The following is a 26,459-nucleotide window of genomic DNA, read 5'->3' on the forward strand; positions in this document are numbered from 1 at the left end:
TTGATACTCCTCAGGGGCGACGGCGTCATGTAAAAATAATCGAAAAGGATTGATATTAGTGTCGAATTCATAATTTTAGGGGTTCCTAAGTTGATTGGTGACAGCTTTGGTGCCCTCTATGCCCAAAATGAAACGTATACTTTACGTGCGAAGAATGGGCATTCTGCTAGTTTCCATATGAGATTTGTTCAACGAAATTCGTGGCATAGATATCCTCTTGGACCAAATAGAAGAAATATATCCTAAATCATTCAGCACACTAGAAATATTTTTAAACAGCACACTATTTTCAGTCGAGACTGAATTTGGTAATATTCTTTCTACGCATAGCTTAGAGACCTGCACGGGCCGAATGTTTCGGCCCGAGCCCAATCCGGCCCCAACGTACCTAGACTCGGCCCAGCCCGGGCCCGAAAAGTTTTGGAGATTTTCGGCCCGGGCCCGGCCCGGGCCCGATAAATTTTAAAAGTTTTTGACCCGACCCCGGCCCGATAAATTTTTCAAAAAATTAGCTCGAGTCCCAATCTTTCTCGAAATTTAGTACTAAATTTGACCTAACCCTCAGATACATTTTCTAAACTCTGGTTCACAACCTGACGCATGCCTCCCGAATGATACCATTGCCTCCTAGAACTTTACCTGTCACCGAGAGAACAAAAACTCCATTCCCTGTAACAAAAATCAAACTTAATTGATTTTTAGCATAAAGTGAAGATGGTAATATTGTTTAGCGACAGGCAAAACATTCCCACCCCTTCTTGTTATATTTTGAGTTCAGTGAAGGTCAAGGTCAGAGCTCAATTTATCGCATAATTCCTGCAATCCTCTAAAATGAAAGTGGAGCCGCTAAGCAACACAAACTGTAAATAGCTACCGTATTGCATTGTTTGTAACATTTTTCACGGACACACTTCTTCAACGTTTAGCTTTATTCCAATTATCGTTTAACGAAAGTCAATAATTATTAAAGAATTGCAATTGATGGCCCCAGCCAGGCCCGACGTGAAAAGAAATCAGTTTCGGCCAGCCCAAGCCCGGCCCGGCCCAAAGAAATAACAGTGTCGGCCCGCCCAAGCCCGGCCCGGCCCAAAGAAATAGTAGAGTCGGCCGGCCCAAGCCCGGCCCGCGGGCCGGGCCGGGCTTCGGGCCTCGGGCCAGGCCCGGCCCGTGCAGGTCTCTAGCATAGCTAGATAAATATATAATGTCCTTTATGTAATTCCTTTGTCTATGATACTGTCTACCTTTCATTTAAATACCAGGATACATACACGTGATTAATAAAGTTAGAAGCTCAAATTAGCAAGAAAAAAAAATCAACTTCAGAAGTTTTAGTGTTATATATTTCATGCCTTCTGCCTTCACTTAGGTTCACCACTAAACTTAAGAAATTATCACTTGAGACTACCTTTGTCGTATAGTGATCTTTCCTAATTAATTTAGTGGCCGGTATATACCTATGGAGTCTAAGGATAAATTTTCTGAATTTCAGTCGTGCAGTCGTGCTTTAGGAGTTGAGCCACTTGTAATTGCATAGAGTTTTAACGCGAAATTTTATTAATTTTTAGTATATTTTCAAAGACTTAAGTTACCAGGAACATGACACACTACTGACGTGTAAGGGACAATGTTTCCAACGTTTCGACTGGACTATCACACTCAATCTCGCCTAGAAGGATAAAACGCATGTGGGATACGTAAAAACGTAGGTTACCTGCGTAAATCCTTCAATTTTTAGACTTAACATAAAATTCTATGTAATATTCTACAACAAACGTATAACTGAAAAAAAGTGTGTTTTATAATGCTGTCCGTATAAGTGTTCCATCTATGTACTTTCCGTATGAAAGATATAGGCGGTAAGGATCTCATATACAACATATAGCTGACGTATGTAACTTATGTATACTTATGGAATATACGGAAGAGAGTGTCAGACATCCTTCAGCGGCATAATGTAACATCTCAGCGGGAAAAGGACAGTACGTGTGTAGTATGGATAACATTTGCTCGTACAGATTTCCGTAGTAAACTTATGGATATCCGCATATTTGTACAGTATACCGCTGTCCGGATAACGAGTTTTTTAAAGTGCGATAGTTATAGGCCTCTCTATAGTTACTTTTCTCTTAATTATTGAAATAAATATTTTTTTTAAAAAAAAAGAAAAAACTTAGAATATTGAAGAAATTTTGAGTGAAATATGAAAACTCTGATAGACACAATATTACTATAACATTATTGTTACTTTTGAAGCTCATTAGAAGGAAACCGTGTCTAAAGAATAGTATCACTGATAAATCACATGATCTCTTATTTCACCAATCCTTATATTTTGAAAGTTTGAAAATCGCAGGTGTAAATGCGGATTATAACTAAACTCTGGTACACGGATTTATTGATAAATCCCGTAATTATATTCAGACTCATAATTACTGTGTGTTTCAGATGACAAGCGGCATGGCCTTGAGTTCGCTTCACACATCGTCCAATTGGGTTTGAGCGGTGTTGACAATTCGCGACAAGCAGTTCTGCACTCTAATTTCTCGCGCTACTGCGAATCTTGACAATACTAGAGGCGCTACTTAGAAATATTGTATTAGCACATTAAACGCTCACTTTACGAAGTAGAGAAAAGAATTACAGTGGATTTTTCTTTGATTTGGAAATAGAACTCAACTTTTATTACAGGATAATTACTGATGTAGCCAGCAGGTTGTTCTAGGGGAACATTACTTTCAGGGAGAGGCAAGCTTTTCACACACTAAAAACAGAACAAATAACCTTTTTCAGAATATGAAGGCATTTTACTCACCATACATACATACATACATACATACATACATACTATACACATATTATATTTTCACGATGCTACCTTATCAAAAAACGGATCTTGACAGTACTGAAGTTGAAAACCGGATTGTAAGAGATGAATCAATAAGCTATTCATAAGAAAACAAATGCTGTTTATACCAGTCTGTTTATCTGACTTTGTGTTTATATGGGTTAAAATGGTAAAGGGGAAAAACACTACAAAAAATATCAATTCAGATATTATGCAATAATATAGCAGTGAGTTCACAGTGCGCCCAGTTAGGAAAATGAGAATATAAAGCATATGATTAATTTTAGTTGTTTTAATTAGGTACAGAAACCGTATTGGTGATGTTTGATTTTTTTAAAATTTTCATATTTTATTATAAACGTCCCTCATTTGCATCAAGTAAGTTTATTAAACATATACCAGACGAAGCTCATTTCGGGGCTAGAAATAGTTTCGAAAGACAGGCTCCCCTTTTCCCCCGTGGCTACACTCTTTGCAATCTGATTCATGTATATATATATATATATATATATATATATATATATATATATATATATATATATATTAGGGATGGCCAAATTTTTCCGGAATCCGGATTCCGGAAATTTTGTTTTCCGGAATCGGAAAATTTACTTTCCGGAATTCGGAAAAATTCCGGATTTCGGAAAAATTCCGGAATTCGGAAAAATTCCGGAATTCGGAAAAATTCCGGAATTCGGAAAAATTCCGGATTTCGGAAAAAATCCGGAATTCGGAAAAATTCCGGAATTCAGAAAAATTCCGGATTTCGGAAAAATTCCGGAATTCAGAAAAAATCCGGAATTCGGAAAAATTCCGGATTTCGGAAAAATTCCGACATTCGGAAAAAATCCGGAATTTAGAAAAAATCGGAATTTTTCCGAGATCCGGAATTTTTCCGATTTTACTTTCCGGATTCCGGAAAGTAAAAATTCTGGAATTGGCCATCCTTAGCTAGTAGCTGTTAAAAGAGAAACACAATAATGAATAGGCTATATATACTGTATTAATTTCTTGTAGTTGGATATGTCTTTATCATTTACGTAGGCAATTGCTACTGCAGTTATTTACTACTTTATGAGAAAGGTCTTATTTTCACACACAAAAAAGTCGCCGGTATGTCTCAAACATTATCGCGTTCCCACCTGCAGCTGCTCCAAAGCACTGCAAACTACTTTTTAACCAGACGAAAGGCAGTGAAGGAAAATAAATCTCAACAAATATTCTAATAACAGTCGCTTATTGTCAACATACCTACAGGGAGCGCAGAAAGTGTTCGTACACCGTGCATACTTTATATTGAAAACAGCTAGCATGAGAACGGGAGGTGGAAAATATATATATAACCAGAATTAAAACTACACATTCATACATTTTATTTCTATATACAAGAGAAAGGCCAAACAAACACAATCACTGTTTTGTTCAGAAGAAAAGAGAGAATTCCTTTTTTGTAAACGCAAAAAGTCACCGTACACTTATGCTTGAATTAATGCTTATAAAGTATATTACGTTATTTAATATTTTGTGAGATTACCCTGTGCGTTAATGATTGTCTGTAGTCTTCCTGGCATTGATTTCACCTGTAGTAGTTCGTAGTTCTGTAGTTTCGGGACTGATTATGTCCCATTCTTCTTGAATAGCTTTTCTTAGGCCTTCTTTAGTAGACAAGCTGTGCCTTCTGATTCTTGTCTCCAGAACAGATCATAGATGTTCTATGGGGTTCATGTCTGGGGATTGGGGAGGTGTGCGAAGCTGTTTCAAGGTATTATAGAGTCAGGGGCGGATCCAGAGGGGGGCGATCACCCCACCCCCCACAAGAGGAAACTCTTATTTTATATATAAATAAACCCATCCATAACAAGTTTGGAGCTCTTAAAAGTAGCAGTATTACCGCCCACCGCCCCCCCCAGAAGTCCGTCCTGGATCCGCCCCTGGCAAACCTTGCAGACAGGCCTTGTTCAACAGTACAAACAATAATTGCGATGTATAATGTTTCTATCACTGTGCGAAACCATAAAAAAAATAATAATAAAAATAATAATAATAAAAAAAAAAGAACTGAAAGACCAAGAGTGTTGAGTGAACAAGTTAAACGTTACATTATTAGGGAAAGAAAAAAGGTTCCAAAAAGTAGTGCTGTGCAATTGGCAACGGATCTGGAAACACGCGGTGGCGGAATATTTGCAGGGTATCATGGTCGGATAGCCAGGAAAATGTTCTGGGTGAACAAGACAAATCGTATAAAGAGACTAAAGTTTGAAAAAGAGTATAAAGATAAGGGATCAGGCTTCTTTCTGGAATAGGGCCATATTTTCGGACGAAAATAAATTTAATTTTATCGAGTCCAATGGGAGGCGTATGGTATGGCGCAAGGTGAATACAGAGATGAATCCTCAAAATCTCGTCCCTAAAGTAAGACATGGAGGAGGGTCCGTGCTCGTCTGGGGTTGTATGAGTGCCTCAGGAGTGGGTCGTCTCCACCTTATCGATGGAGTGATGATCCACAAAGTGTATATTAACATATTAAAGGAATATCTCCATACTAGTGCCAGAAGATGGTTCTTGAAAACAATTTATTGTTCAGCAAGACAACGACTCCAAACATACAGCGGAAAATACTCGGTTGTGGCTACTCTATACAGGGGCGGATCCAGGACGGACTTCTGGGGAAGGGGCGGTCGGCAGTAATACTGCTACTTTTAAGAGCTCCAAACTTGTTATGGATGGGTTTATTTAAATATAAAATAAGAAAGTTTCCTCTTGTGGGGGGGGGCGATGGCCCCGATCGCCCCCCTCTGGATCTGCCCCTGAGGTTTGCTATCTTTCTCAAAGACTTACCCTTCTTATGCACTTTAATAATTACTTTTCTTGTCTCCTCATTTGTTTCTGTTCGGTTGCTTCCCATTTCGACAGCCCACCGTGCAGTTTTTTCACTCCTATTCACAACTAAACTCATTTTGTTACTCGTCATGCTATACAGAGGTGTATACTCAGGTGAATACTAGTGAACCCCAGTTGTGGTATCTTTGTTTCGTATTCGTACGTCAGGTGTACGATCACTTTTTGCGTCTACTCTATACATTTTCTACGGAATTTATTTACTTTCTGACCATTAAACTTGTCTTTGTGGTTCTTTATTGATATATTCATAAAGCTTAGTTTTCATTATTCATATTGTGCGTGTTATTACACTTCTTAAATTTTCTGTTTCTTTTTCGCAGGCATTCTCGTTTCAATAGCATAGGTGTACGAACACTTTCTGCGCTCACTGTATGTACAGTAAATACAAATTTATAATTTTTGACTTTACGAAGTATACAATGTAATTGTTCAATAATTAACATAAGCAGGCATTCATTAATTTATATTAATATAATAGTTAACAAAACTAATAAGCGGGTGATTGATGACTCAGTGGTAGAGTTTTCATCTATGGTATTCTAACCCAGGACATGTGGGTTTTCGATGGCTAATTTTGTGTTCGAAAATTTTCCCGGTGGTACTCTTGGTTCCCTTTCTTATATTTGTTCCATCATCACTCATTAACGAATTTAGTTTATCAAAACTCTATAGCCATATATTCATTCTGTCCGTCAGTGAAACAAACAGTCTCAAGAACTATCTGATGGATTACCAATCAATTTTGGCCATGATGTACAGAGTCAATAGTTAAGAATCGAGTTCCCTGATGAATGTAATATTCAAACCGGAAGCGGTACAAATCAACCATTTCCGGTTTTAACGTTAATCATTATATAGTAAATATGGTAATAGATAGCGAGAAGCGGTTTCCAGTAATCGACATATATAACATTCATGTAGATAGAATGTTACCCAGTTTGTGTATCTGCTGAAAATAATGAGCTTAGGTATTTAGAGAGCATTTTCCGCTTTAGAAAATGTGTGCTTGGTAAAGAATGTAGAGAATTAGCTGAGTCAGGCACGTAGCTAGAATATGGTAATAGGAAGGGGGGGGGGATCTGTCACGAAATACTGTGGTTATTTACCAGGGGTTCAATCATTCTAAACTATTTTATTGGCAACATATATTGGTTCGTTTAGCCAAGATTTCTAATGGGTGCATGATATGAAACACTGTGGTTACACACCAGAGGCTCGATCAATCTAAATATTTTACTGACAACATACCCATATTGATTGGTTAGGACAATAAAATGAGGATATATTAGTAAGTATTTTAATAAGAAGCTATGAAGAAATCTCGAGTAAAAGAATATAAAAAAAGTATTGAAAAAGATATCGTCTTCCGAGGTCATTCGAACGGTGTCGAGAATTTTGCGTCTGGGAAATTTGCGCCCTACCTCAAGAACAGGGAAAATTGCGCCTGCGATGTACCTCCACCGGGAAGTTTGAGCCCTGCGAAATAAAAGAAACTATTGGAGCTTACGCATTTCCTCGGAGGGGCTGACATTACAGCATAAACAATCCTCCCCCCACAACCATGCCATTTGTCATTTATTTTCATTGTGGCTATATAAGGGAAGAATAAACTTCAATATAAGCCAAAAGAACACAACGGATCAACGCAATCACTGCTTCTTCCAGAGATGATTTTGGGGGAACACTGGCCTCCCCAGAGTTCTCAGAGTGCCCCCTCGGAGGAGACCAAAATAATACGTCTATAATATAATAATAAATAGAATAGTACCAACAGTGACCCCCCTCCGGAATACTAAATGTGCCCCCCGGAACATTTTTCCTGAAAGAACGACTGAACGCAATTGTGTGTTTGAAGTGTAATTCCAGCAAGTAAACACACTGTACATAGTTTTCTTGATAATATTACTGAACTGATTTTACATTCACTTTACATTTTCTTTTCTATATTTTGTGTCCTGAAAAGCCAAACAACTCGCAAGGATTGTGAACAGAGATATCTGGGTAGAGCCAAACAGCCTTTTGTAGATTAAATTATACTCTTTGATTATATTAATAAATAATTATATATCAGTCATTTATACTTTTATTGTAAATTTTGTAGTATAATGAAAAATTGTATTTGTATGGATTGCCCTTTAGTGAACTAAAATTGTATTTTTTTCGTTTGTTCGGAATATTATAACGGATGGAGTAACTCACTGAGACGATGAGAGGCAAGCCTAGTTCAAGTGCGAGTGGAAGTTACTTTACACAATACAATAATAAGTTGAATTGTAGGGCGCTAACATCCCAGTGCAAATATATAGCCGGCGCATTTTCCCCTCTTTTTGGGGTAGAGCGCAAACATCCCAGTGCAAATATATTGCGAGCGCATTTTTTCCTATTTTTGTGGTAGGGCGCAAAATTCTCGCATTCAAGGAAAATATAATGTCCGTGAAGTTGACAAGCCACTTATGTCAGACTCCAATTTCGACTTTAAACGTCGCTAGTGCTACGTTAGTGTTCGATAGTGACGCAAATCGTTAGTACTCCAACTGCATGCCAACACGCCCACTTCTAAGAATCATCTCAAAAATGGGGTTAACCGTTAGAGCAAGTAAGTGCTCATTGGTGCCATTAAGATTAACGTTAATGCCTCCATCGTACGGCCCTTTGAGTAATAATAACACCACGTTTTTTGCTAGTCTCAATGCGTCCCTATATTCTCGCGAACATTCTGACGTGCCCAAGTTAGTTACTTTTTCTTTTGGGGGGGGGACTATTGTTTATCTGTTATTGTTTATTGTTTATTGCTAGTCTGCAGAGTAGTCCTTACATTAATATGCCATTGTCCTTGATAATCATTGCGTATTTACAAGCAATTTGTTATTACTGTTAGAAGATATCAAAAAACAACAGATAAAATCTACTACTTAACGGTTCATATTTTTCTTTTACAGTACATAAACGATTAATAATAATAATAATAATAATAATAATAATAATAATAATAATAATAATAATAATAATAATAATAATAATAATAATAATAATAATAAGACTATTCCAGCATAAAAGTTATCAATTGCATCACACTGGCAACAAGCGACGCATATTTTAACTTCATAAAAAATCGTTTCTCACGATTTTCTGGAAAACTACGTATGATAACATCTTCATTATGTCAAGTTGTTTATCTCAGTGTGATATACGTCTTACCTCTGGACAATATCACAGTAAAACAAAAATTAAATATTAGGAGTACATCGTACTTTTGGACTACATCTCATTAACCATGGGAAGATTGAGTAGTGTATACTTTAGGATGTAAGTTTCAGCTTAACTTGCATCATACATTCTTAGGATTACAAAAAGGAAATTTGTTCGTTTGCATTTGAACAAAATTCTTAGGATTACAAAAAGAAAAAATAATTTTTCCGAATTCCGGAATTTTTCCGAAATCCGGAATTTTTCCGAATTTCGGATTTTTTCCGAATTCCGGATTTTTTCCGAATTCCGGAATTTTTCCGAATTCCGGATTTTTTCCGAATTCCGGATTTTTTCCGAAATCCGGATTTTTTCCGAATTCCGGATTTTTTCCGAATTCCGGAATTTTTCCGAAATCCGGAATTTTGCCGAATTTCGGAATTTTTCGAATTCCGGATTTTTTCTGAATTCCGGAATTTTTCCGAATTCCGGAATTTTTCCAAAATCCGGAATTTTTCCGAATTCCGGATTTTTTCCGAATTCCGGATTTTTTCCAAATTCCGGAATTTTTCTGAATTCCGGATTTTTTCCGAATTCCGGAATTTTTCCGAATTCCGGAATTTTTCCGAAATCCGGAATTTTTCCGAATTCCGGAATTTTCCGATTTTACTTTCCGGATTCCGGAAAGTAAAAATTCCGGAATTGGCCATCCCTAATATATATATATATATATATATATATATATATATGTGCCTAACATCGTAAGAACATTGTATGGGAAGTTCGTAATTGTTTTGAAATTCACTTCAAGGAAGATTCTTCCTTATTCGACAGAAGAAACGCAATATGTTTTCTTTTTTTCTGTCACGTTTCACTACCTTATTATGTGCGACACTTATTCACTCTTTTCTCCTCAGAAGGGATTCAAAAGCACCAGCCATCTGAATGGTGTCATGAATTATCGTAACCCAAAACAAACTCGACCATATCGTGTTGCTTACGAATCAGATGAATTGTTGTTGTGCGACCTACACCAAGTGTAAGAGTATGTTATTATAAGAACAGATATGGAAACAACGGGGCTAGTTGTGTAGGAACATAACTTCTCTTCTAGCATAAACATAATTCATCAGTGGCTGGGTTGCTTTCTTTCGTGGTAGTTCGTTTGTTTTCCAAAATTATAGTTGACAATGGCTTTAAGCAAACCGAGTATAAGTGCGGGCTTTTTTTTAAGGTGCTACGAAGTCAATCTCGAAGAATTATTTTTTGTGTTTACAATTTTTGGAACTCATAATAATAATTTACAAGACTCAGATTCAGACAATGACGAAATATTAGACATAGACGATAGTGAAAGTAGCGTTGAAGACGAGCGTTTAGCATTTCCACTGGAATAAGTTAACAGGTAAGTAATTTAGTTGCTATGTATACTTCTAGGATGCACAATCAAAATTTTTGAGTTTGCTGAAATAGTATATTTACATTGTGAATAATGTTGCCAATGTGTGTGTCATAATTTCAACTGGAGGAAGAGCGAGAAGGGAAAGGGGAGTCCGAAATCCGGCAACACCGCGCGGAATATCGCGCACCATTGGTTACTGCCCGTGATGCTTTACATCTGAAATACACAGTAAACCGTGTGAAGGGAATTAATCACATGTAAGGTCCACTTTAACATATCAGCTTCCATTGTTCTTGAAGAGCATATTTTTAATGACAGAAATTCTGAGGACAGGGAAGTCAGGGGGGAAAAATGAATTCGTTCACTTTAACGTATCACGATTATAACCATTAGGCTAAGGGAGACGGATAATTAAGGCAAGTGAATGATAATGGACGAATCGGTGGAATGAGAGAGTGGGACGAAACGTGAGTACCAGAGAAAACCCACGGACACGATGGAGTCTACCACAAACTAACTTAGCCGAGTATCGAAGCAGGAACCTCAGAGTCAAGGAAATAAAAGCCACAGTTATAAATTTAATGAAATCATTGTGTTTGAAAGTTAATTTTAAAAAATGGCAATAATCCAGATGCAACTGCTTTAATTTAGAAATTCCTTGGAAAGAAAAAATGTTCCTACTTATATATAATTTTTCATTCAAATAATTTTTGATTCTCTATCGAATGGAGGGCTCAAAATTGAAAAATTCAAAAATAAAAGACCGACAGACACACACACACATACACAAATAGACATAGAGAATTCAGTCATGAACTTTTTACGTTCATTGAAAGTAGATTTTTTTTTTCAGTTTCGGTTTAGCGAAAGGAAAAAAATCAAAAAGAAATTCTAACTACATCAACTACTGTGACAAAGTTCACTCGTAACAGGAATGGCGTAAAATGAACACGCCTCTTGTTCCATTGCTCACTGACTTTGTATCGAATCTCATTTATAATTTAGCAACTGTTAGTCCATGAAAACAATTGAAAATCTTCTTGTTGCTCGTAGAGAGAAAGAGATAGAGAGAGAGAGAGAAACGCCAATAATTTGAAAGCTCATTATTAGTATGTGGGAAGTCGCCAATGTGTTAGTACTTCACTGAAAGTAGGAGAAAATAATACATTCGTTAAGTCAATGTTTTCTTGGTTTCGCCTTGAATAAAGAAGAAAAAAAACAGAAAAAAGATAAAAGATTGTTCTTTGTGATTGGTGGGTAAGATGAAAGTCAAAAGCGACGGCTCTGAACAACGATCAGTGTCGCAGAAAGATTGACTGACCAATCAGAGAGCTGGCTTCCATTTTTTTTTTTTCAGATGTTACAAAGTTTGTTTTGAGTGACTGTTGCCAAGCAACCATTTTATAGGTGTTGTCTTCGTCTTTGGCTTCGCCTTGGCGTTCGTTTTATTTTCTCTAAACGGAGACTTCTTTTTTATTTCGTGTCGCTTTTTGACATCGTCTACAACTTCACCTTTGGAGGACCACTTTCTGTGGCTGCTGGGAATTTTATAAAGTGTTTTTCGATTTCCTTTGCCTTCTTCAAAATTCTAACTTTTCTTTTTCTTAACGATTTCTGTTGCTATAGCACAGTTTGTCTCAAAGGATATGTCAGTGGCGGGGCTAGTGCTTTCGGAACGTCCATAACATAATAGAATCAGGAACCGGAATTTTGATTTTTCTGTTAATTGCAAATAAATTAACAATCGTTTGTACTGGAAACTTACGATTTCACTACCAAAGTTGATAGGAAGGCCGTTAGCCACATCAAATTTGCACTGAGAAAACACGTATGTCGCGTACATAGTTTACATGCGTAAATCCTGTAATTTTTGGACTTATATAATGTATAACCTTATGCAACATCCTGTAGTTAACGTATAACTGAAAACGTATGTTTTATACGTACTTTCCGCACGAAAGAACTGTATATATGCGGTCAGGATCTCACATAGAAATGGACGTATATAACATATAGCTGACGTATGTAACATATGTATGAGTATATCATATACGGAAGAATGTTAGACGTCAAACATCCTCCTGAGGCATGATGTAATATCTAAGCGGGGGGAAGGCAGGACATATGGATAACGTAGAGCCTATGCTTCGTACAGATTTCCGTAGTAAACATAAGAATACCGTATATTCGTACAATATACCGCTGTCCGGATAACGAATTTTTCTCAGTGCAGGTTTTCTAATACTTCAACATTACAAGGTGAACCTTTGGAATTCCATGTCCTCCTAGCTGGTCAAGAATCACCATAAGAGCTTTGTACGTTTACGTTTGTAGTTGCATGAACGTTGCAACTGCATCCAGTAATACTTGACCATGTGACAGGGAGCTTCTATTTGTTAACATGAAGAAGCATATTTATATCTGCATCAGTTCTATCTTCTGTAGAATCGGCAAGTGATTGGGGTCATTTGATGACCGTCGACAGTCTACTTTCATAATGTGAGTTACGAATTTCTCCACTAACAGCGCTTAACTCAATTTATTTTTTTTAACCTGTGGTGAACAAATGACGGAGGATTGGGAAGAAAGAAGAAAATGAATGATTCACAAACACGCTTCACAAATACCGCAAGCGTGATGTCGGATGCTTACAATGGAATTCGAGTTATTTCCATGAGGGAAGAGGAAATGTCGTTTAAAATGTTCTGAGACTTGTTTTAATAAATGTATTAAAAGTTAGATAACTTTCATTCTTATCTTACTTTACTTAAAGTTTGATTGGAGAATATTCCAGTTTCTTTGATTTGAATTCCGTAAATAAATGTTATTATCAAAACTTGTTAAAAAATATGAATTGACTTCAAAAATGCACTAAAAAGGAATAACAAATGCGCTAAAAACCAGAAAATAATAATAACAAAAAGCTTAAAAGCAGAAAATAACAGGAACGCTTGATAGTAGAAAGTAGGGTCTAATAAGAGCGCTAGAAAGTAGAAAATAATAATAATAATAATAATAATAATAATAATAATAATAATAATAATAATAATAATAATAATAATAATAATAATAATAATAATAATAAAGTGCTTAAAAGCAGAAAATAATTCATTACTTTTATCCGTAACTTTTTAAAATCATGCCAAGCTATTCAAATTAATGCCTCTAATATAAATTTCGATGGTAATATAAAGAAGCATTAATTTGTTCGACTGGGCACAACCTCAAAAAAAAAAAAAAAAAAAAAAAAGATAATAGTAGTAATTAATTATTATCTGTTTTTAAGAGTTTTATTATTATTATTATTCCCTTTTTCTAGCTCTTTTATTATTGTCCTCTTTTCAGTGCTTTTTGCAGTCGGTTCAAATTTCTTAACGAGTTTTTATTTTCTGCTTTTGAGCACGACTTTGAATTCAACTAATTTTCTTTTAAATTTGTGTAATTTTCCCACTTTCTCGCCACCCTAGCAGTTTAGTTAAAAACATAAAATATAGGTAGGACACCAACTCACTATAAAATTGGTCTCCCTACGAAACATGCGTAAACAAGTATATAAGTTATATATTAAATTTGTGTATGTATAGGAATTATACGTGCACATACACAAGGTATAAATAATATGAGTTGTTGAGGAGTTTCATGCTTTTCCTTCGAAGACTCTTATCAGGTCCGGACAAAATTTATAAGCAAACCTCGAGAAAGTATACCTCTTGAAACTAAAAAAGAAGTATCAACATTGATACACCTGTGTTGAAATTATGCGTGAACATGCATACAATGAAATCGATTAATTACGATATTGAGTGATTAACAGCGAACAGATTAATTATAAATCATGATAAATCGATTCTCATACATTTTCATTTTCCAGGGAAACCGCGTATATCACCTAGAATAAAAAATATGTTCTCATTCCCTCCAATATTCTTGCAGGTCAAAGCTTTTAGGTGTAACCATAAGTGACGATTTCTCATGGTCTGCTCACATCTCCACTTTAAACAAGAAACTAAGTAGCATGTATTTTGCCTTATATAAACTTCAAGGTACGGTTTCGAGAGAAGCACTTCTTAGCTTTTACTACGCCAAGTTTAATTCACTAATTAGCTTCGGCATAATACACTGATGAATTGCTGGAAATAGTTTAAGCGTTTTCTGATTGTAAAAGAAAGCGATTAGAATAATTTTTTGTTACTTACAAAATCGACATGTAAAAAGGTTTTCATAGAAGCAAAAATTGTAACACCTCCTAGCTTATATATTTATATATCTAGAATTTTAACAAAAAATGTTCATAGCCATAATACAAGACGACGTAGTGACATATTTGTGATGCTTCAAAATTATGCTAATATAAACAAAACTGTATATACGAATTGTATAAGGATGTATAATAAATTTCCTATGTACTTGCAGAATATAATAGTGTTACCGTTTTCCATAAGAATTATTTAGAATACTTGTAAAATGTTATTACACTATTAAGGAATATTTAAATGATTCATTAAATGATGAGTTGGTAACAGATAGTTACTCTTGAGTACTTGCCAGATATGCTACAAACAGTATCCTAATTTAAGATGTAAATGATCATGTTAACATACTTGGTATCTCTTATTATATGGTTTTGTATTTAGAAAGATGCATACGTACAATATTATATATTCGTTCTGCTACTTGATAATATTGTATTTTATTGGCAACTCTAATGCTTGTAAGAGAATTTGTCGTGTTTTGTAAGCTAATGAAACAGGCAAATAAATGAAATGAAATGAAATTAACACTGTCAGCCATTGAGGAGTTCCATGGTCTAAATCCTTATGATATTTACATGAAATCATAGGAAAAGCATACTGTTTGAAACAAATAAGAATAACCCAAATCGATGCAACTTGTTGAAGTTATGTATGAACATACCTACAACAACATTGTATGCTAATCTAGTGTATAAAATTAATTAACGAAATTTTAGAAATAGTTTATATGCAAGAAACTTCCTTGAAATACCTTATTTTCATTTATCAAACGTCATCAAATGAGAATTAGACCAAATGAAAATTCGTTTCGCTTAAAATAGGAGAGATACTTTTTCAGTTTGCAACGATAATCTGTATAAATATGGAAATGTTGTTATGGACAATGGTTCGGTAAAGACTACATCATTTTCTTTTATGACCAGGCCTGTATATTTACTTGTTAAGTTTTGCGGGCAGACAAACTTTTCTACCCAGTTGAGATATAATGCGTAAAAAGACCATTATGAATGGATAAGATTCAATTTATAAAGAAGAAATTTTGTGAAAATAAAAGGTAAATGTTGAAAAGTATTCGAAAATACATGTTTAAGAGGTCCCATCACGGCGAAATTAAAATACCGTTAATTTTACAGTAATTATGTGATATCTTCAAATAAATAAAAGATAATCGAAATGTGGAACAAGAGCTCCCTTGACAATACTATTTTATATGAGATACCGTTATCACGACTCACATATCTGCATTCGATTTCCAGTCATTTAGAAACTCGGCATTTATTTTCGCGTTTATAGATGGCTGCAAACGGAAACTGCTAGGTGACATTGTGATAACGGTACATTGTGATAACGGTACCTCATGCAAAATAATCTTGTCTAGGACGCTCTTGTTCCATATTTCGATTATCTTTTATCTCTTTGAAGATATGACGTAATTACTAGTCCCGGGTTCGATACCCGGAGGGAGCTCATGTGGTTCGGATTCCACGTTAATCAGTAGGTCCACGTCTCATATACCCTCGCTGCTGAACGGGACGTTAAACTCAAAAAACAACAAACAACAATCACGTAATTACTGTAAAATTAGCGGTATTTTAATTTCGCAGTGATTACGCCTATTAAATCTATTTTATTCTGTGAGTTATCATTGAACATTCATAAAGTAAATTACGTCTTAAGCAGTTCAATAATCCTATTTTGACGAACTTATGGCAAATATGTAACTAACCATCTAGAATAGTTGAAATTAGTAATATAAATGTTACAAATTTAAAAAATGTTAGGTGAAGTGACAACTACGTAAATTAAGGAATAGATTGATTTATCGCTAGAATGATTTGAACAAGCAAATACACACACTGGAAGTGTACATCAGATTTACGAGCGGAGGCCTTATCTATAAACTTATACTCATTTTAATACCATAAGGCTTTGTTCATTTTGTTTATATTCACTTTAATGGGAGAAATACAATAAAAAAATTCAGATTGTTACGATATGACGGAACAAAACGCTTCGATAGTCAACCTGTTTTTTCTTCTCATTCTGCGCATTGGTTTTGTGTATTATCTCCAGTCACCAACCAAAACACAATTTGTTGAAGATAGAGATTGCGATATTATTGGGCGTGTGATGTCCAGGCAATCACAAAATAAATGAACAACCTAATAATGATGTCGCGTGTTACGTTCTCTCTTCTTGTCAATACCAAACTTTGAGGAACAAAATGGTCGCGTGATTACAAGTGTTTAATTCTGGATATTGATTGATTGCAAATTATCCAGCGACGTGAGGTACTAAATATTTATAGACCACCTATAGTCCATGTTTCGCCAGACTTTTTTTTTATAAACAGTATTTAAAGTATTTTTTATAAACAGTGAAGTATTTAAATATCTTAAATCCTATGACGACCAGAACTCGCGAAGTGAACGCTGTTTGAGGTCGACCTTTTTCAACCAACCCTTGTGCGACTACAAGCCAAAACTTGGACCTACTTTTCAAAGCACATTCTAGTAACTTCTTTTTATCTAGCAACAAGACAAAAACGTTATACAGTATGTACGCCTCGTAAAATTACCACCTAAACTGATATTATGTTAGGCACTAATTTGTTTGGCTTGGCACGGAGTTCAAAATTTCTTTATTGATAATGGTAATGAACTCTTATGAATGGTAATGAACTTAACCACTTTTATTATTATTATTATTATTATTATTATTATTATTATTATTATTATTATTATTATTATTATTATTGTTATTAATATTATTATTATTATTATAGGGTTCTTAATATTATCTACTTCATAGCGCTTTTGTTGGTTGATTATTGTTTTTCCTTTTAGTTTTTATTTGCTGCTTATTTTTAGTTTGTTTTAGAAGGCGATTATTGTTCTTATATATATATATATATATATATATATATATATATATATATATATATATATATATATATATATATATATATATATATATATATATAATTTTTGAATAAATTAATCAAATGAATTATTCATTTTTGGATCATTGTTCAGTTAAGATTTCCTTTCCAAAAATTACAATTTCTTCTTTCTTCAATACATAGAAATCATTTGTACATTAATCAATATCCCTTAACATTTAGGGAGAAAGAAAACAAAAAAATAATGAAAAATATAAAATTGAAAAGTATAGGAAAAATGAAATGAAATCTTTAGTTGAACGTCACACGATAAGGAAGACGATGATTAAGGCAAGTAAATGATGATAGAAGAATGGATGGAATGAGAATGTGGGAGGAAAAAGGAGTACCCCAAGAAAACCCATGGACATGATGTTGTCCACCAGAAACTTACTTAGCCGGGGAACGAACCAGGAACCCCCCACACTAGAGAGAAGTGCTGTACCACTGAGCCACCGTACCCTCAGGAGATTTGACATTCATATCATATTATTTGATGAGTGAATCTGTGCAATAAAACAAATAGAAAAGTATATGTATACAAACACTGAACCAGAGCCTGGCAAAACAGCTTTCAAGTTCTATAATAATAATAATAAAACTAATAATGATAGGGAAAGGTAATCTCGAAATTTCGTACAAGGGAGCCTTTCGAAGTGCCTACAGTATTCAAAAGTGATTTATTTAGTATTCTGAGACAATTGTGCATAGGATTCTCCCGAAAGAAGTAAAGGATTGCTGGAAATTCTGTGAAGAAAAGGCAAGTGCAAGTGAACACCTATGGGAGTGTGCTTTTTGTTTAGGTTGATTGATTGATTGATTGAGGTTTAATGGGGACTTCAGCATTGAGGCTATTTGTCCCCGTCACGATCAATAGGACTGCTCAAACACGATTGTTGTAAGTAAAATTTAAAAACAAACATCAAAATATAAGAAACAAAAAACTAGTGCAAAATAGAAATAAAGACTGAGATAAAATAATAAATATATGAAAATTACAAATAATAATAATAATAATAATAATAATAATAATAATAATAATAATAATAATAATAATAATAATAATAAATACTAAATATACGTTGGCGAAACTGTAACACATATGTATTTTGTATGTGAATATATTGTTTTGCTCAGCAAACAGTTTGTTTGTGTTTAAATATAACAATAACAATAAATAGTAAAAATCAATAACAATAATAGAGATGCAAAAAAGCCGGCTTTTTTGAATCGATGGTTTTTTCACATAAAAAGCTGGCTTTTTAGAAAAAAAGACGAGAATTTTGGAAATTCTGGCTTTTTTCATTTTCATGATTTTTCTATCTAAATAGCTTTCTTATAGTATATTCTATAGTTAGATAATAATTCCATGACCTAAATGCCATATTTCGCTCTAAAATTCACCATCAAGATGGATGAAGCACATGTTTTACGAATTAAAGCTAACATGAAGAATGTAGTATTTGAGGGCAATTTTAGATGCTATTTAATTTTATTTTAACTTTTGAGTTATCGACATTTTTTTCTTCTCGGGATCATTTCACTTTGTCATCAGTGTTTCATTTCTAAGAGCTTAGTACCCTAGCTTCTAGCGCAAAAGTTAAACTTATGTTTCTCTATATATCCGTCAAAGCGTACGTTTTTCAATATATCCGTCTAACCGTACTTCCACATTTCTGTTATACTGTAGCTGTGCAACGATTTAGCAATAATTTTTCGGATACAACCTTGAATACTAATTTATACAAATAATCAGTAGCGGATTTAGAAAAGTAATTTGGGAGGGATTTCTCTGATTGTTTCGTTTTCTAAAAAGTTCTAATTTTATTTGGGAGGAGTTGAAGTTTATGAGTACAAGCGTAACTAATATTTCGTTTCGTTTATATATTATCAATAATATTCCGGATACAACCTTGAAAATCATTTTATACTGAGAATCAGTGACGGATTTAGAAAAGTATCTTGAGAGTTTTTTTTTCTTCTTACTAATGTTTAGTTTTTCTAAACATTCGTAATTTTTATTTGACGAGAGCTTAAAGTTTATGAGTAAAGGCATAACTAATAGATATTTCGTTTGTTTTAGACATTCCGTAATTTTGGAGAACAGGCTTCAGTCCGAAAGACCGCCCCCCTAACCTTCGCAAAACCGTCACTGCTGGTAATTAGTAATAATAACGATTTAAAAACAATAAGAAAGGAAGTCGGCCAACTCACAGTACACGCACTATTTCTACATTCACAGATGGAATGAAGAAAAGCTTTGCCAGAATGGTCGAATGCTGAGTTGAATCCCGGACTTCCCTATAGAAGCGCAAAAGCTTGTCATGTTTGTTGTGCAGTTGTATTTATCTTAACTTAAATATATTCGGTACTCCATTTTTTTGTGGTGGTGGTGGGGTGGGGAGAGTTCCATAATGATATGAAGGGTATGAGCCAAGAACATGGTAACTAACACATTTTCAATTGCTGAGTTATGCAGCACCAGATAGACAGCAACGCATTCCACTCCGTTTAATTCTTCATGTATAGTCATGTGAAAAATCAGCTTTCCGACTTTCAAAATGGATTGTGCAGCAGAAAATCTCTAATTTCTTAAAATAGTAAAATTGTCGGTTACCATGTTCTTGCCTCACACCTTTCATATGTTGAAACCCTCTTGTTAAAAATTCAGAAACCTTGAGGACTAAGTAAACTGTGATGGTGGTTATATAAAACTGTAGAATTTCAAGAATATACAAAACCAAAAGCTCTAGATGTGCAGCCTTTAAGTGTATCATATAAATCTAAGTATTTCTCTTATGTTTTATTTTAATTTTATTTTGTTTGAAAAAGAGGGTATGGAATATTTTGAAAAATACTATATAGAATTTTGCTAGTTATTTGTGTTTTTTTAAAAAAACCGCAGAACCGTATATTCCAGAACCCAACCGAATAGAAGTAGAAACCGCTATAAAGAAATTAAAGAAACACAAATCTCCGGGCGTAGATGAAATTCCGGCTGCGTTAATTTTAGCTGGAGGCGAAAAATTGTGGAACAAGATACACAAACTCATTCTCCTTATATGGAACAAGGAAGAATTGCCACAAGAGTGGAAAGAATCAATCATTGTTCCAATTCACAAGAAAGGCGACAAAACTGACTGTAATAATTATCGAGGCATTTCTCTTCTGTCAACATCCTATAAAATCCTTTCAAATATTCTATTAGCAAGACTGACCCCTTACGCAGATGAAATTATTGGAGATTATCAGTGCGGATTTAGACGAAATCGATCAACTATCGACCAAATATTTACCATTCGCCAAATACTCGAAAAAAAGTGGGAATACGATACCCCGGTACATCAACTATTTATTGATTTTAGAAAGGCGTACGACTCGGTTAGGAGAGAAACATTATACAACGTTCTTACAGAATTGGAAATACCGAGAAAGCTAATTAGATTAATTAAGATATGTTTAAATGAATCCCAAAGTAAAGTCCGGATAAGAAAATTTTTGTCCACGAGCTTTCACGTCGAAAATGGCCTGAAACAAGGAGATGCATTGTCGCCATTATTATTTAACTTTATGTTGGAATACCCCATAAGCAAAATCAAAGATATCAACCAGGGCCTAGAGTTGAACGGTATTCACCAGGTTATGGCATATGCTGATGATGTAAATTTAATAGGTGATGATAGGAGAACAATAGAAAGAAATGCAGAGATCTTATTAAACGCTTGCAGGGACATGGGTTTAGAAGTAAATGCAGAGAAAACTAAATACATGGAAGTGCGTCGGGACCGTAATACGGCAAATTGTGGATGTGTTAAAATATTAAATAATACTTTTGATAAAGTGGATACTATCAAATATTTAGGATCGATATTAACAGACGAAAATCATATTCACGAAGAAATTAAATGTCGACTGAAAGCAGGGAATTCGTGTTACTATTCGGTTCAAAATCTCTTGTCGTCGCGAATGCTGTCGAGGAATTTGAAGCTTAAAATATATAAGATGATAATCATGCCTGTTGTTCTGTATGGTTGCGAAACATGGTCGCTTACTCTGAGGGAAGAACATAGACTGAAAGTATTTGAGAACAAGATCCTGAGACGAATATTCGGACCCAAGAGGAACGGGAATGGGGAATGGCGGAAACTTCATGACGAAGAACTACATAATTTATACGGTTTACCCAACATTGTTAGGGTCGTCAAGTCTAGGAGGCTTAGGTGGGCGGGTCATGTAGCTAGAATGGAAGAAAGTAGAAACGCTTTCAAAGTCTTGACTGGAAGACCCATCGGAAAACGACCATTAGGAAGACCTATGCGCAGATGGTAGGACAATATTAAGATGGATCTCGCAGAGATAGGAATACAAAGTAGAAACTGGATCGAATTAACTAAGGATAGAAGTCAGTGGAGAGCTTTTGTGAACACGGCTTTGAACCTTCGGGTTCCATAGGCCATAGAGTTAGTTAGTTAGTGGGCTGGTTTACACCAGCTGTTTTTTTTAAAATAAACAATTGGTTTAAACCAAAAAATAAATAAATAAATAAATAAATAAAAAGAACGAAAAATGCGAATCGTGTGAACTTTATGCTGACGTTTCCCAACATCAAACCATCTGCATTAGTTTTATTTCCTTTTCACCTTTTAATCAAGGTGTCCCATGTTCATTCTCGGTCGAACCACGACCCTTTTTTCATGCGTAAACAAAGTAACGGTTCGGATGTAACTTTAAGCGAAAGTCTTCTCCTTGATAACCTCGGTATTACGTAAGAATGTTAAGCCTGAACATATGAAACGAAACCAAATTGTATATTTCTGCATGCCTTAATGCCTGTTGTTTTATAAAGAAGCCAAGGTTGCTTAAATATATTGATAGAAATTGGCAAAATTTATCGACTGCCTACGTAGCTTCCAACATTAGCTTGGATTCGACTTTCAATGATATGTACGTACTACATTTGTAATTTAAAACCTCAGTTTTAGTGTACTGATTATGATGCGTTGACCTTTAAATTTTACATGCAAAGCAATAATAGGATTTTTCCCTTATTGTTTTACATTTAGAGTAATGACAGGATTTTGCCGATGGCTAGGGCGGGAGTTTCTCAATTTAAGAAATTTACTGACCGGACTTCTTTAAGCTTATGTGACCTCTTCCAGCATAACCCCGTTGTTGCATAATAACACCAAGGCGAAACAAACTTATTTCTGTCAATATGTAATATAAATACATAAAGCAAAATATCTAAACCCAAAAAGCCTGGTTTAAACCAAAAAACCCTAGTTTAAACTCCCCCCAAAAAACGGGTTTTTGGCATTTTCAAAAACAACCATGGTTTTTGTCAACCCTGCTTACTTTTGTATGTAGGAGGTTAAAAAAATCTTATTATACACATTGGTTAATCCTTTGGAATTCATAATGTAAATATGTTGAGAAGTAAAACTGTGTGAAATATCTTTTCGAAATTCATGGTTTATTTTCGAGGTTTTATATTATTGTCGGCATCAACTACTAATTAAATGACTTTTTGTGTTATAGAGAAGCAAAACAAAATCTGGTTTATCAATTTAAAGCAGAATTTTGAAAAAAGCCCAAAATTTCCCAAGCAAAAAAGCGAAGCAGAAAAAACCGAGTTTTTTTTTTGAAAAAAGCCGTTTTTTTTCCGAGCCCTTGCATCTCTAAACAATAAATATTAAAAACAATAAAAAATTCAGAATAAAATGTAAAACTGCAGCAATAATAAATAAAAGAGCTCAAAGACAAGCAAAGTTATGTGAGAAGCGTGCAAAAATCAAGTACATTCTCAACAATATCAAGACGTATCCAGACAGTGGCGTATTTACGATTTTGTTTTTTTTTTTGGGGGGGGGGAGGGCTTTGCCTGAAAATGTAAAAATTCTGCAAGATATTTCATATACTTTACTATAGTAAGTAAGATTTCGGGGGGGGAGCTTAAGCCCGGAAGCCCCCCTAAATACGCCACTGTATCCAGGGATGTAGTGTAGTGAGTGAATACGCGAATTACATTTTAAATTGATTTACCTCTGATAGGTTACGATGAAAGTAAGCGGGCGAAAAACAAATATATAAGTACTACACTTGTAATTCAAATAAATATTTATAAAATACGTACCAATAAGTAGAGAATAACCCATTATCAAATATTTTACTGGGGGTTCACTGTAGGGTTACCAACTTTTGAAAATGGAAATAATACCTGACACCCTCCTGGAATACGTATACGCTTAAGATTGTGACTTCATCGCTCGTTAAAAATGTGAACAATCTGAAAGTGGTTACTTTACATAAAATTTAGCGATTTGGAGTTCGAATTTAATAACTTCAGTTACTTTTGAAGCATTTGTAACAATATTCTTGTGCTGTTTCCTTTAATATATATATATATATATATATATATATATATATATATATATATATATATATATATATATATATATATATATATATATATATATATATATATATGTATATATATAAAACTAGTCGAAATGAATATTGAAATGCAACTGTCCCATTTCTTCAACTCCGCATTCACGTTCGAAGTACTGCATCGAATAAGACTCGGAAAACGAATATAATGTTAGAGTTATGCATAAAATTTAGTCAACCAAAAATCAAAGAAACAAATAAACATTGTTCCGCTATAGTAAAACATTCAAATGTTGTACAGCATTTAAGTTAGATAAAGTGTATGAGTTAACAGTTGCAGAATATTTTTCATCCTTGGGCACATTTATTTTACAAGTATCATTAAAGTGGACGGACAAATTTGAGTATTTTTTTTTTTTGTTTCTTTATTGATGTCCTCGTTCGTAGCCAAGTATCTAACCGCATTCTTTTGCACTTTTGTAGTCCTAGGTTCTATTTCAGGTAACGGGATACTCTTCAAAATTTTGTAGTTGCCGATTATAGAGATCTATCTCCAAAGACCAAAACATAAAATTCTGCCTCTATTTTCTTATTGATGATTGTTCATTACTTTTTGGGTGCTCTGTTAGTAAAGATAATAATTCCTGCATTCTGTTTTCAGACATGGAAATGACTTCTGAGAAGAAGCCGGAAGTTCTTTGTAAAGTATGTGGCGACAAGGCTTCTGGTAAACACTACGGTGTTCCCAGCTGTGACGGTTGCAGAGGATTCTTCAAAAGAAGCATTCGGCGGTGAGCACTACAATTTACTTATTTATTTATTTATTTATTTGCAAAAGTCCAGATAGTCATTTGTAGGGATGCGCACGAGACGAGTCGAGACAGGATTTTCCTGACAAAATTCGAGTCGAGACACGGCTCTTCCAATAGAGAAATATACATTTTTCGAGTCGAAACATCACTTTTACAGCACATTTTCGAGACGAGACAGTCACAAATCTTGTCTCGTGCACATCCCTAGTCATTTGACACCGCTGTCAACATCAATAATGGGTTTGGGGAGAAACGAAGTTGACAAGAGGTGGCTTGCTTTCTGACAGAGAGGTCCTGAGTTTGAATCCGAGAATAGAATATCCTAACAGTTTTTTTGAGGATTTTCCTTCAGTTTCATCAGGCAGATACCTGGCCCTGGTTATTTTACTTCTATTTTCGGGTTGTTCAATGTTATCATTTTCAGTTTATATTTACTCTGCAGAATGTATCTGGAAATTCGATGAGTAAACAGCAGTAACAGCTCGTGAGTCTTGAGAGAAGTCGCATAGGTCAAAATTAATTTTTTATGGCTTTAATCTAAGGAAAAGAAAATTAATTACTAATGTACTGTTAATGTACTAATTCTACTATACAAGAAACAGGTTAGGAACACTCATGTCCAAAATTATTGTCGCATGTCTATAAATACGGTATGTTCTTGTAGGAATATAATTTGATAACAAATTCGCCCGGTATTTTTTTATAGTGTTATTACGTGTATAATCAACAAAAACATGTATATGGCAAATTTCATGTCAAAAACCAGTAAATAGAAACAATAAAACTTTCTTGTCCATTTAGTAACATTTTGTTTTACTCATTCTAATTTTTGTATTTATAATTCTTTTCCTTTGAAATTTACCACAAATATACATTTCTCGATTATACACATAGTACTCTGCATTAATAATATTAATAGTACCCTGCAAAATCATTTTCAAATTATATTCTTACAAGAAGACAGTTATAGATATGCGACAATCAGTTTGGACATGAGTGTACGTTTCCTTCCCTTATTCTGAAGCGATAAAAGTTTGATTTTTACTGATAGACTTCCCTCAAAGGCCGCCACTGTAAATAAGACATAATCAGTTGCGTCATTTCAAGTTTTGCCAGAGGAGGAGCAAGATTGCTCACTAATATAAGGGTATGACTTTTTATTAGTATATTAGACACAATTTATTAAAAAAGCATGTGTTTCTGAAACTCAGAAGGGCAATAGTTCGCCTGCCCTTCGCAAATGACGCCCCTAAATATAATTATTGCTGTTGCCTGATGCCAATAAAGAAAAAATAAAACTGAAAGGTCTCTTATTTACAAAGCAAGAGCTTTGCTGGAAAGGAGGTAGATTATTTCAATTTTCATTTAAAAACCAAATCAATAACTATTATGTGTAATCTTTGAAGTACTCGGGTAATTTGCAGAATTATAAAGGTACGGATACTTCATGTCCAGTAAGCTTCCCATAATCAGGCACGTTCCGTACTTGGTGAATGCCGTATCGCCAAAAAATGCTGAATTATCGGGTTGTGTCTTCTACGATCGCTCAACGCTAAATCGTAGATTGAATACAACTACGTATGTAGTTTAACAGCCGAATTATTTCAAGTCAAATACAATCAAAATTTAATTTTAACTCTTCATTTTAAAGAATACAGACTGATGACAGAATTGATATACTGTTCTAGGCCTACAATAAATTGGATTTTAAAAAAAGCAAACAATTCCA

General features: G+C 34.5%; 1 protein-coding gene across 2 annotated transcripts in view; it reads left to right on the plus strand.

Moving 5' to 3' along the window:
• Positions 1 to 26,459, plus strand: part of LOC145668998 (photoreceptor-specific nuclear receptor-like) — a 164,783-nt gene that overhangs the window by 77,140 nt on the left and 61,184 nt on the right. For both annotated transcript variants that reach the window (XM_081737320.1, XM_081737322.1), the window contains exon 2: positions 24,580 to 24,709. In XM_081737320.1, the coding sequence (XP_081593446.1) occupies positions 24,580 to 24,709 (130 nt within the window). The remainder of the gene's footprint in view (positions 1 to 24,579; positions 24,710 to 26,459) is intronic.

The sequence above is a fragment of the Thermobia domestica genome, chromosome 13, assembly GCF_964235325.1.
Source record: "Thermobia domestica chromosome 13, izTheDome1.hap1.1, whole genome shotgun sequence".
Classification (NCBI taxonomy): Eukaryota; Metazoa; Arthropoda; class Insecta; order Zygentoma; family Lepismatidae; genus Thermobia; species Thermobia domestica.